The following is a 13,260-nucleotide window of genomic DNA, read 5'->3' as shown; positions in this document are numbered from 1 at the left end:
AACCAAAGACAGCATTCCAGGAAAAAGACTCATACCAACTATGAAGTATGGAGTTGGCAGTGTCACAGGGAGGGTTTGCCGCACCTGGCCACCTCACCATTATGATTAATACCATGTATCCGAGCAGGGACCGGAGAAAATTAGACTACTTTATTGTAGCACTGAACCATGCAATAACACACAATAAGTCAGAACATAATAAAGACTGGCTTAGAATTAAGAAAATTAAGAAAAAAGTCTAAGCTCAGATCTTGATCTCATCGAGATGCTGTGGTGTGACTCAAAACAGTGTGTATCTAAGAAACCTCTCATACATTTCACAGCAGAATGTGAGGAGTGGGGCCAACTTTCCTTAGTTGTCGGAGATTAGCAGATGGATACAAGAAGCATCTCACTGAAATGTTTCAAAAGGGTTAAGACAACATATGTGTAGAGGGGTATTTCGTTGATATTTGTTGTTTATTGGATTAAAAGATTCATCTACAAGTGAAATTAAAGACATAAATATTTGAACTCCTCAATGAATATTTATAGAGGTGTCCTTCCTTTCCTCTCTTTGAAAGTATGTACATCATGCTTTAAAAAAACATATTTTTTAACTAATATTTGTTTTTCCAGGGTTTGTGTGCACTGTGATAGATCATTTGCCAAAGTGCCAGAGGTTATTATTTAAATACGTTTTATCACCGTGTTCATCAACATCCCAATAATAAAAACAAACTGAGAATGCCCTGATGTCCCGCCCACTTTGCCTCGTTCTATTGGTTCGTTTCATAATCAATCATTTGTGAGTCATGTAGGTGTTGTTCAGCCCCCTTTGACAGGTAAAAGATGTCGCCAACCAGCACACAACGGAGACGCTCACCGATTAGTATATTTTGCTCCGTTTTGTGATTAGGTTTTGCGGTCATACGTGATGTTGCTCAGTTCTAAAGGCAGTTTCGCGCTAAACGGCTACAGCAGACGGACTGAGTCGAAGCCAGTGTTGAATGTAGCCTAGCAGCTGCCCGTGAAGGGAAGCCATTGTTTGAGTTGTTGGCTAACATGGCAACGGAAGCTAACGCCTGTAGCATCGACGGCTAGATGGGACTTACTGGTAAGTGGGATTGAATAATAATGTTAACTTAAATTCAGGGTTAAAAGTAACCAAGTGAAAGACTGCACGTTTAAAAAATGCCCCGGTGAAATGTTTCTATTGACGCCGAGTTCTGAAATGACAATGACACGGTTTGAACTCCATTCATCTCCATTTTTTTTTTTTTTTTTTTTTTTTTTTTACTGCTAGCAACATTTTTATGTCCTCCTCCCACCTAGCCTGTGGCTTCGGCTTTTTGCGCTGCGGCCAAGCCCTGTATTTTCGTTGTATCGTCGGTAAATGCCGCCTTAGCAAATAACGGATGTAGTTATTTGTAAGTTGACCAACGTTGTTCTTTAGACAGTGGGCCTGTTTCAGCTCAACAGCGACCGTGACATGTCTGAGGCCTCGTCCCTCCACAGAGACAATCTAGCAGAAAGTTATTCTACAGTGTTTGGTTTCATTTGTTTCTCTATCAGAAGAATGTGTTCTAATCACTTAAAAAAAAATTTCTATATTTTTTTTTCTTACAAGTTTTTAAATCACGTTACCTTAAAAGTTAAATGGGCTCCAAAATTAAGGTATTTTGTGTATTTTACAGGACATGATATTTCTTTTGTGTAATGCTTTCTGCTGCTGTTTTAAATTTCTAAAGCTATATTTATGTACTTTTTAAAAGTGTAACTGTTCATTTTTTGCTCTTAATGTTGTACAGTACTTCAAAACCTCTCAGGCATGGTAAACATTGTATTTCAGTATTATTGCTTAATATTACTATCAGTTGAAATTAACCCCTTTTTCCTTTGCCACTCATTTAGGTACGCATTTCTTTCCAGTACTGTGATATTCTCACTAAGAGTTTTAGCACTTTTTAGACACTCTCATGTCTAGATCTTGTCACCAAAATCTAGACAAGACGTGGACAATAAGGACAGTCAAGCACCACACAACTGACCAACTATATCATTGACATACAGAATTTAAATGCATGGTACATGATGTATAACAGCCTACTAAATATGGCTTCCAAGCAACACCTTGATACTGATATTATGACAGTTGTGATTCAATACACTATGCAGTTTTAATGAGCAAATACTGAATGAAATTGACATCAAACTTGTATAGTGCTTTTCAACCCTCATAGGGTTTTCAAAGGTGCTGTACAATGAAATTGGTCATTCTTATTCACACACACATTCAGACACTGATGATATAAGCTACTGGATTGTAGCCACAGCTGCCCTGATGCAGTCTGACAGAAGCAAGGCTGCCATATCGCGCCATTGGGACTTTGAACCAATGAATAGATGCTAAATAGCACACATTTGAAAAGTTTTGATGTTTAATAAGGAATGAGGGATGGTTATGTATTTATTTTTCCAGTATTTATCACTTATCTGTCATTAATTGGTGCCATTAATTGGTAGCTCTCTACTTTTAGGTTTATGGCATCTAGACAGTTATTTTGCAAGACATATTGGACCAAGATAATGTACTTTATTTAAAAATGTAATCATCCTTTTGCCGTCAAATGAGTTGAGCATGTGTATGTCTAATTTCAAATGTTAACATTTTGTTTGACTCAAACTAAATGGAACGTGTGGGTGTTCTGGTCTACTGTCCTTACAGTTTATATCATGTAGTACATTGTTTAATTCAAGAGACACACGATAATCTGTTAGAGCGTTAGGTGAGCCATCGGACACGTAATGCCACCAGCGAGCTTATGTAGCACACCTGATCTTCTTGAATTTTGGCCAAAGACATTAATACTTTGCTGAAGGTTTAATGAGAAATTTGCATCCAGAGTTGAACAACAGTTAAAATTTCTCTATCCTACAAATGACTCTTAAGAGTGATTCTTTTTTTTTTTTTTTTTTAACTTAATTGCATATCCTTTAGTAAGTGTTTAAGCATTAGATGAAGGACCTAAACTATAAATGAATCGAGAAAACCTCAGCTGAATGAGCTTAGGTACAGAGATGCACAGGCTTCGAGCAGGTTTACGGCTCCCCTTAAAATCTGTTGTATTGATTTCTAAGTGAATGACACATTCTTTAGCATACACAAGCGTAGGTGGATAAACTTCTTAAATTTTAAGTGTTAAATTAAAAATGACTTTTCCCATTTGACAGGAAAAAAACCGCAAATATGCTGCAAGTACCCTGAGTGGTTACAAAAGCCAAGTGACACCAGATCTCACTTGGATTATATCAGTATAATATCTTGACACTGAAATGTGTCAATCAGTGTTTGTCTTCAGACTAAAAGAAGTGGACATTCTCTGTTGCACCATTGGTAAAATATCACAGGAAAATTGGCTCCCTTTTTTTTTTTTTTTCTTTAATTATTGACTAATTGGTGCGTCGCTTTCTACCAGGTTAATTTAGAACCTTTTTTTTTACACTCGCACTGAATAAAATCATGGGCCTCCCTGCACACTGTGACAGATGTTTGTTTGTTGCCTCTACTCGCAGCTGAAGTCGTCCTTCATGATGCGCGTCTGTAACGAGTGGAGTGAGCAGACCCCCTCTCCGTCACCGTGGGTTAGCCTGACCGCTCCATCAACCCTCTGAAGTGCGTCTGCCTTTCTCCCACGATGACCAACAGGAAGGAGCCCCCCTTCTTTAATGACGACAGCGTGGGAGCTTTTCAGTATAAGCTTCCCTTCTATGACACTATGGAGCTTTTCATAGAAACCCTGACGGGAACTTGTTTTGAGCTGCGCGTCTTGCCCTTTGAAGCTGTCGTTTCAGTCAAAGCGAAGATCCAGAGGCTGGAAGGTACAAAGCTCACTCAGTCTGCTTTTCAGAAAATGTGTTATTTTATTCCTGCAAGTATAAATTATAGTTCTTGGATCATCTACTTCAAAACTCAAATAATGAAAAGAACACGAGTGTTCTACTGGATATATATTTTTCTTGTTTTCCTTGTTGTTTTTTGCGATGTTAAATTGGGTCAGTTATGTGAAATGGTTCTTCAGTTTCATCTGAAATGTAATTTGTGGTTTGACAATTTATTGGCTGGAGATAAAGTCAGGTTTCAACTTTTCAAAAGTAGTCTGAGGTACCTTTTTTCCCCTTCCATGTGTTGTAAATTTGCTTCTCTTATACTTGCACTTTCTCAAGTTTGAACAAGTTTTGTATTTTAATTCGCTGCAAGTTGTGTGAGCACACTGTGGTCCACCAATGTACCAGTAGGTACTGTCATTATGGCTCACATGTCTCAACAATTGTCTCAACTCATAAATGTTTGCCTCACAGTTGTATAAAAAAGCAGGGGGTTCTTTTATTGAATAAAAAGGAAATTGCAACATTAAAAGTATTTTAATTAAATATCTAAATTCAATTTGTTTGGTCTGTTTAGGCTGTTTTAGAAATCTATTGAATTCGTGTGCTGATTATTTTTGACCTGTACAGGTTGTTGTAGTGCATCGCCTTCTTTCTTGACTCCTCCCAACTGTTTTCAGTTTTAGTAAAGAAAAAGTACAAAGTTCTCTGTGTGTGAGAGCTTTAAGATGTCTCTCACAGCGCACGCCACTCAGCAATGAAGCAACCACTGTTCGCTCCCTGAGACTGAGTCTTACCCCCAGCATGGAGTTGGGAGTTCACCCACTCAGTGGGCTTCCCGATCGTGCACACACTCGATCTCAGTTCAAGCTGTGTGTTCTGTGAACTCCCAGATAATTATTACGTTTTTAGTTTTTAAGTGTGCCCAGCCACCCTGATTTATTTAAAAGCTTACATTTTACAGATATGTTGTATTATTTTTAAATTACATAACTGTGAATGATTATGGTAGGGGATCATTTCTGTTTTCATGTTGGCTTTTTCAGCAGATGCCATATTTTGTCTTTAGAGGGCAGGCATGAGTCGTGTGTCATCATTTCTGAAGGCCTTCCTCCATTAGTCAAACTAGCAAATGAAACATGAACCAATCCTTGTGAACTTTGGTTGTTCTCTCTCCTCCCCTCTCTCTGACTGTATAAAGGTATCCCTGTTGCACAGCAGCATCTTATCTGGAACAATGTTGAGCTGGATGATGATCATTGTCTACATGATTATGGGTAAATCAACATTTCCTGTCATTTGGAGCCCTGACACCTGTGCCAAAACTTCCTAATCTCTGTACAGCTAGTCATTTGCCAGATGTTTTTGTTTTTTTTAAAGCTTTTGTGCTGTTATGGGTGGAGTGTAAATCTTTATAGTTTCACACATAAATAACCCAGAGCTGTAGAGCAGCCCGTATGAGGACATTTGGAGAACTTGCTCTTCCACTTTGATCATTTTGCAGCATGCAACCTTCAGTTCTCTGCTGGGTGCAGCTGATTGTATTGTTATGCGTGCCACTTAATTTTCCACATGAACAGCCTGTTGTGGAATCTTACCAAGTTCCTTTATCACACTGCAGCACGCATGTAGGTTTGCAGGAGTGGAATAGAGCATCTTCCCCTGTAAAATTCCCACCTAGGTTCCTCCAGATCTTATCCCGCCTCTTGGAATTTCTGCTTTGAGTCAGAGCGTTTGGCGCGAATGTGTGGAATTGTTTTTGTAGGCATATTAAATCTGGCATCTACTGTTGCAGAATTGCAGAGGGCTGCACATTGAAGCTTGTTTTGGCCATGAGGGGAGGCCCAATTAACACCAGGAGGGGTATGGCATTTAAAAAGAAATCTTAACTATTTGATAAATGACTTGTATTGAGTAGACATGTTCCTATTTTTAATCACAGAATCCTTCTCCTCTTGCTTCTTTTGTCAGTAACCTTGGAGGATCCTATCAAGGAAGTGGCTGATCTGATGGAGAGCACAAAGGAGGACGGTTGGGACAAGAACCAAACAAATAAGCAGGTCACCTTTGTTGTGTATCGCGAGGGCGACCAACTGAGCTTCTTCCGAGTGGTTGACAGGGGAGACGGGACCCTGACTCCCCTCTCCGAGTCTCTAAGGTTGGTTTTATTGTTTTAGTGCCATTTGAATTAATCCAAATGCTATTTGGGTGGATGCTCATTAAATAGTTGACTGAAACCCAATACTGATTACAGTTATAAAGCTTCTGTACTGTCGGAACGTCATTGGATTTTTGACTTCTTTTGCTGCTGACTTGGTTAAACATAAATGAAACTCTGCATTATCAAAAATAAATAAAATGACTGCACCTAACGTCTTGGAAAAAGATAGGAGAACATTGGTTTTATAGAAATGGCAGTTCATCACTACATCAGGGATCTTCGCACACCTTTGCATATGAATGTGTCTCAGCTATATGCAAAATGTTACTTTTAATTAAATTCCAGGACCCTGCCACGAGACACCCAGAGATCTTCTACGGTAAAGATGCCACACCTAGAGCCAAAATAGGGCCATTGCAGTAACCACATGCTTAAACAAGAGAAAAATAAATAGGTGTTTTTAGTTTGATATTATTAGATAATTTACTGGAAGTGCTTTTTGCTTGCCATGTGTTTCAGTGGTGGCTCAGTGTACAATGTGTATGCTGAGGAGGATGGAGAAAGTTCAGCAGCTGCACAGCATTGCCTGGAGAACTCAATCACCATGACCAAAATGAAGCTGCTTAAAGCCAAGATGGAGGACATGAACCTTAATAAAAAGGTCAGAAAACCTATCTAAATGTTAATATTTTTTTTTTCTCTAATACATTTTTTTTTAGGTGTGGAAACGTCATTCTTTGTATATATCTCTGATTGTAAAATATTACAGTAAGCAGATTAATCAAGAGAACTTCAAATATAAAAGTTCTGCTGTGACTTCATATTTGATGGTGCTTCGGACATTTGAGGTTTACTGATGTAAACTTTGTTCATTATCTGTCGATTTATTTATTTTTTTTTATTTTTTTTTTTTGAGAAGGGAACTGAATTATTTGCAACATTGTTACCGCTTTACGTTTTGCTGTAACTAAGCAGCGATAGAAATCACCTGCTGACATGATGGAAGCATAGAGCCTCACAGAGAAATTTAGCTTCGGTAGCATTTCCATGTAGTGCAGGATGTCAAACTGTGTAACGCATTGACGTTTAACGATCATCTGCTAACATTTGGAAACCCGTCTTTCTCTGTCTTCTTCCAGAAGTCTGCTAAAGTAACGCCGCTGGCGCCTGCTGAGCCACATCCTGGCCCCAGCTCTCTTGGACCTCCCAGCACACAACACCTTCATCGCCTTTTTCGCTCCCTCCCACAGATCAACCAGCCTTGGCAGACGAATGCCCCACTGCCTCCAATTGCTGACCCCTCTCCTCCCCCTGCTGCTGCAACCTCTGCCCACGTCACCGTCCACAGACGCTCTCCTCCTTCTTTTTCTTCGTCTTCATGTTACATGCTTCAGGAGGAGGAACCCTGGGAGGCGTGCCCGCCGTTTGCAAAAATCCGCCCTCCTCCGAAAGTGTCTCGAATGGATATTGGCAGCAGATTGATGAAAGACTGCATTTACCCTCAGCTCCCACCACTCTGCACTAGAGGGGCTAGCGAATCCCCTTTTGACCCCGTTGAGCCGTCAGTGGAGGCAGTCGGGCTGAGTATACTGGAGGAGCCGGTTGGACTTGTGGTACCAGCACAGCCCGGGGCGTCGTTCGGAGAACTCTCTGACCCTCTGAGCTTGGATATGTCCATTCAGCATGAGGGAGGTCACCAGACCATTGACGTGGGGGCTCAGCACCAGCTGCCGCACTCCACCTCGACTCTCTGCCCCTGGACTCTTGGCACAAGCGACGGACTCACCAGCAGAGCTGATGGAACCCAGTTTGGCACGTCGGTACATATCAGCCCCCCCTCTCCGTTACCTGCCTCCCCCTCGCCTTCAGCAACCAGACTCCTCTCTCAGCCTTTTGACTCAACACTTTGCATACAGTCCAACCTACAAGCACAATCCTCGCCGAAGTCGGGCAGCACGTCCCCTCATCCTCCAGCCTCCCTAGCAGCTCATCCAGCACGCATTCGCGGCGTTAAAGTAGAGTCACCTGGCAAACGACCAGAGCTCATTTCTAAGAGGGAAGTGAGAGGCATCACTAAGATGGTAAACCAAGCCTGTAAGGAGCCACTAGGGTCTCTGAACAACTCGGAGCTCTTTGCGTCGCTCTCCACCAGGGCTCCAGACAGCAGCAGCAGAGACGGCCTTGCAGAGAGTCTGGGCTTTGCACTGACCTTGCCTCCTGCAGCCACTGCCTCAGGACAGAACGGCCTTGGCTCCAGGCTGCCATCCATCCCCACCAACAAGTTTCTTCAGGAAGACCTCTTTAGACCAATGTCGCCACTGCGCCGAGCTGCAGCTTCTTATAGGGTGAGCGCACACAGTCATCAGTAGCCGTGCAACTTTAGTTTATTTTACAAGACGATGTGTTTTAGCTGTTCTCTTAACTTTGTGTATTTGCCTTTTTTATGGTGTAAGTGGTAACATTTGGATAAAATGCCTCAAAGTCAAAATCTCAAAGGGCTGCTCGGGGTAGTATTTAGTAGAATATTGTAAATCACAGTCAACAACACATCTCACTTTGTATCCAGTTAGATTCATCTACATGCTAAAAATCATGACAAAAGGGAGGAAAAAAGACTAAATGAAGTGTTGGTTATTTTCAATCAATATAACAATATTCAGTAATGTAATCCTAATTGAATGTTTTGCTAATATCATACAGCATGAGATAAATGACTAATAGAACCGATCAAATCACAAAAATGTTAAATTGTCTATTTGTGTATATTTTTAACTTGTGCATATTTTGTCCTTGTTGCTTTGTTTTCAGACCAGTAACTGTCTTGCATCAGCTGGAGGAGTCATGAGTTCATTTGGGACATTAGGTAAGGTAGATTTCCTTCACTTGTGGAAAAATGTGCGAGCAACCACTTAGCTCTTGGAGACTCCCAGAAAAAAACAGTTTGTTGCTAAGTCCATATCTTTTCCGTGTTTTTAATCCTGCCATATTTTAATTAAAATAATAGATTTCTTCTCTTTTTAACTCTGAATTGTTACTCTGATTTTGTGCGTGATTTCCTTAATTTTACATTCACGTTTTAGGACTTGTGTGCAGATGCTCCAGTCTGAGTTCTATGGCCAAATAGAATTAACCATTTTTGTTGCAGCACTGATTTAGGTTGGGTCTTATTTCTCTAAGAACAACGGTAGACTTTATAAAATATATTTTTCTGGCCTTCATCCTGTTTGCAGCTGAACATTATTTAATTGGAAGCAGAGGAAACATTCAATCCTGTATGGTGCGTTCACTATTTTCCAATGTCTGTTGAGGAGCGTTTCCTAATCTAAGATAGAATAATCTGCAATTGATCATGAATTAAATGCAGTTCTGTGAACTCTTAAAATCAGTCCCCTTGTGTCTTCTACAAAAGGCACTTAACCTTAGCTGTGAGATTTCCAAAACGCTGCTGTGAAACTGCACGTTCCACGACAGATGATTGAAAGCTCGGCATAAAACGGTGCATCTTTTCTGTATCGCATTCAGCCTTCATGCTGTCAGCTCAAGGCAGCTAAGGATCAGTTCACTGTTTTAACAGTTTGATGAAATGCCTTCAAGGCAGGTACAAATTGACTTCCTGTAGCAGAATGCTCATTTTCATTCCTGGGAAAAAGTCAGATGCGAAGCAGGCTGCTAAACTACAGTTCTGTTGGAGGAGCCTGAATGAACACATGGTTCCCTCTTTAAAGGGTTTTTCACAACTTTTGTTCTGCTTGACTTCATTTAAACTCGCATTTAAACAAATGTGCATATTTATATCTAAGTTTGAGTCTTCTCCACTGTGGAAGAGATTGGTGAGCTGGTGGCCCTGGCAGTTTCTCTGCGTACATAGAAGGAACCTCGGACTGAATAATAGAATTGAGTCTGCTGAAAAGCAAAGTATGAAACCTAACCTTTGGTGCCGCACTTGTTCAAAGAAGTGTGGTTGCAGAAGCAATATGACGAACAGGTGAAAATCCAGAAAAATAAAAATCCCATCCGCAGCCAGCTGCCCTCCATCTGGCTCGCCCGCAACCTTACTGTGCTTTCTTTGATGGAAGCGTTTCCAGTTTTATTTGTATTTACCAGAATCCCCCTCAGCTTCCGCAAATATTTTTTCTGGTAAATTCTCTTTTTTTTAAATTTACTTTAGTCTGTCGGGTTTCTTTGGTTTGTGTGCATTTTTAAGTGCATTTTTATGTTTCCAAACTGAGACAAAGATATTATTGAAATGTTTAAGAACATGTCTAAATCTAGTTTAACTTGCAACTAATGCATTACAATGCAAGCTTTATTTAAAGTTTGGCCTAAAACGGACTGAAACTGAAATTCTAGCACTTGACATAAAAATACAAACTTTAAACAGAAATGGTCCGCTGTAATGAAGTAATTTATTTTGTTGAAATGTGTTTTAAGATTTTTGCGGTTTGATATTGAGTAGATATTTAGCTTGCACTGAAAGACAAGGGAATAAATAATCAAAAAAAGCAATCTGTAATGAGAGAATTTTACCTGAATGCACTGAGATGAATGTACTGCAGTTATCAGTTTTTAGTTTGTGTTGTCAACATCTATTCTTCCTGTTTACAGCTGAAGGAAACTGCTGCTTTCATTTCTCACGATGCCTGAAAGCTCTGAAGAGACAGATATGCATATTGTTGTTTTTATCAGTCACTATTTTGCATCATTTTACTGCGACAGATCTAGTAGGTGCTCTTTTAAAGTCGGAGTGATTTTTGATCGTGCAAATTAAAGCCAAAAAAATTTTGCAAATATGTTTTCCTCAACAAAGAAGCACTTAAAATATTATGTTGATCAGCATGTGTTTAAAAATCGCTCTAAAATTGAATTGGCTCCTACTAGTTGAATCACGGTGCTTTAACAAATGCGGTTAAGCTGGTCTAAAGCCATCATTTCAGACTGTGCATGATTGTAAACTTTACATGAAGTAATTTATAGAAAGACCGCACGGCCGAGACTTTATCACATTTCGTTTTTTGAGGTGGTTCATTTTACTCTGACGTGCAGCTAACATGCTAACTTTGCCCTCAGGCACTCCAACGTACCACCTACCTCCAGTCAAGGTCCCCACTGGCTCCAAGAAAAAGAGCTCAAAGCACTGCTTCCTTTGCGGCAAAAAAACTGGACTAGCCACCAGTTACGAATGCAGGTAAATACCCCAGATTCATTTCTGTTTTCGATTTAAACACTTGCCGCCTGACTGCAAGTCTCTTTCTTTTACCCCTGTCCTTGAGGCAAACCCTTTTGTACAAAGCTGTCCTTCCCTTGATCCCTTCGATTTGCTGCCATGTCGAAGGAAAATGGGCGTTTTATTTTAAAAGTTATTGGTTTTGTCATTTCATAGTATCAATTCATATATCTTACCTTTTGCTTCAACAACTTGCAAACATCGTGCACCAAGTTGTGTTCAGAAAGTCTTGGTGCTTATTCTCATTTGTAAAAAGGCTGAATAGCGTCTATTTAAATGAGCAGCAGTGGAATTTGATTTAAAAACCTGAAATAAAATATTGAAACAAATATTGGATTGTGGTTATGTTTCAGCTTTTTGCCCACAATGGTTATATTCATTTCCATGACGGAAATTAAACACACACACACACAAGAAAGAAAAAAAAAAAAAAACCCACCCAGGTCAGAAGCAGTTTTAGAAACGTCTGAATAAATTTGTTTTTATAAAGTGATGTACATTTAAAAAATATTATGTTGCAGAAAAGCACAGTATTTCTTACCAGTCATCTCAGAAAGTGAAACTCATATTTTCTAGAATCATCACACAGAGTGACATGTTCCAGGCCTGTTGCATGTAATTTTGATGACTACGGCTTAAAGATAATGAAAACAAGAAATTCTAAGTAATTGGTGGAAAAAAGTAAATTATTGGAAACTCATGGTGTCACAAACTAATCAACCAATTAACTCAAACATCTGCAAAGGTTTGCTGAGCCTTTAAACAGTCTCTCACTCTGAGTCAGTCTGGCTTCACAGTCGGGGTGAAGACTGCTGACTGACGTTCAGAAGACCTTCATCACTGTGCCATTTGGCTCAAACAGAGGAAAAATAAACTAATTACGTTGGCTAAACATGCAGGATTGTTTGGAAAGAGGAACTATTAGTTTAATGAGATCTGGGGACATCGACAGACATTTCTACAGAAAGAAAACACAAATGGCTGCAATTACCATGGCTGATCTGGCTTAAACCCTTAAGGTGAACTAAAGTTCCCACACACACACACACACACACACATATATATATATATATATATATTAGAAATGTGCCGATCAGGTTTTTTCCTGCCGATTCCAATTCCAATCACCCATGAGGGCCGATCACATAATTATTTTTTTTATCATAAGCACTACCAGTTACATTATGTGGAAAAAAGAACCATGAATTAATCTTAATTTAGACAAAAACTTTTTAATAACTTTTTCCAAGAAAAAAAACAAAACAGGCATTGCGCAAATTGTACTGCGCAATTGGTAATACTATCTTTAGCAGACTGAAAACATGTCATCCTCAACAAGGATACTTAAACAGAGCCACTTAAAGGCTCTGAAGAGGCTAAATAATGCAAAAAGTCAAAATAAAACCTCTCAACATTGCCAAAGAAATTCAAGTATAAAACTTATCATTCAAARGCAAATACAGGATCCATTACAATAAACAATCCAGACTTACTGAATGAAAACTTCCTGATAGCATGGTGGCTAGCTGGTTACTGCTAGTTCTGAGTGGCTGTTTCTGACTGAGCGGAATAATTATACAGAGCAGGGAGGAGATCGATTATTTTTTTTAGAGATTATCTGTCTCATGTTAGGACAGGGAAAGTTTTAATACATATGTAAAATGTATTTTTTTAAGTTATGCGCTGCAGCTTTAAGCAGAGGTTCGGTGTGAGAGTCACTACCAGGTGGAGCAGAAGCGGCGCTCCGTCTGTGAAATATTACTACCTGTAGCGCGGAGCAGCGGTTCAACAGCGACAACAGAACCAGCGTCTTACTTCGCAGCTCGAAGACTTAAATAATTTTGCGGGTTATTTGTTTAGCTTTCTGACCGTCATGCTAATCCGGGTGAGTGTATGTAGCTGTGCGCTGCTTTACCTGCTGTCTTTTTTACTGCAGTGAGCCTCGATGTAGCCAAACTCTGTCAAGTATGGCATTGTTTTTATGCCATATTAGATTCGTCGTGTTGAT

The 13,260-nt window shown here is 39.8% G+C and overlaps 1 protein-coding gene across 1 annotated transcript in view; it reads left to right on the top strand.

Annotated features, from left to right (window-relative positions):
• The first annotated feature begins 783 nt into the window (after nucleotides 1-783).
• zfand4 (zinc finger, AN1-type domain 4) overlaps nucleotides 784-13,260 on the top strand; it is a 14,174-nt gene continuing 1,697 nt past the window's right edge. Inside the window, exons 1-9 of the mRNA XM_008429608.2 lie at nucleotides 784-1,096; nucleotides 3,556-3,861; nucleotides 5,069-5,144; nucleotides 5,663-5,730; nucleotides 5,839-6,025; nucleotides 6,548-6,689; nucleotides 7,168-8,373; nucleotides 8,837-8,891; nucleotides 11,096-11,213. Coding sequence (XP_008427830.1) covers nucleotides 3,678-3,861; nucleotides 5,069-5,144; nucleotides 5,663-5,730; nucleotides 5,839-6,025; nucleotides 6,548-6,689; nucleotides 7,168-8,373; nucleotides 8,837-8,891; nucleotides 11,096-11,213 — 2,036 coding nt within the window. The 5' untranslated portion in view covers nucleotides 784-1,096; nucleotides 3,556-3,677. The remainder of the gene's footprint in view (nucleotides 1,097-3,555; nucleotides 3,862-5,068; nucleotides 5,145-5,662; nucleotides 5,731-5,838; nucleotides 6,026-6,547; nucleotides 6,690-7,167; nucleotides 8,374-8,836; nucleotides 8,892-11,095; nucleotides 11,214-13,260) is intronic.

The sequence above is a fragment of the Poecilia reticulata genome, linkage group LG15 (genome assembly GCF_000633615.1).
Source record: "Poecilia reticulata strain Guanapo linkage group LG15, Guppy_female_1.0+MT, whole genome shotgun sequence".
NCBI classification, from domain to species: Eukaryota; Metazoa; Chordata; class Actinopteri; order Cyprinodontiformes; family Poeciliidae; genus Poecilia; species Poecilia reticulata.
This window is presented reverse-complemented; position numbering and strand designations above follow the sequence as displayed.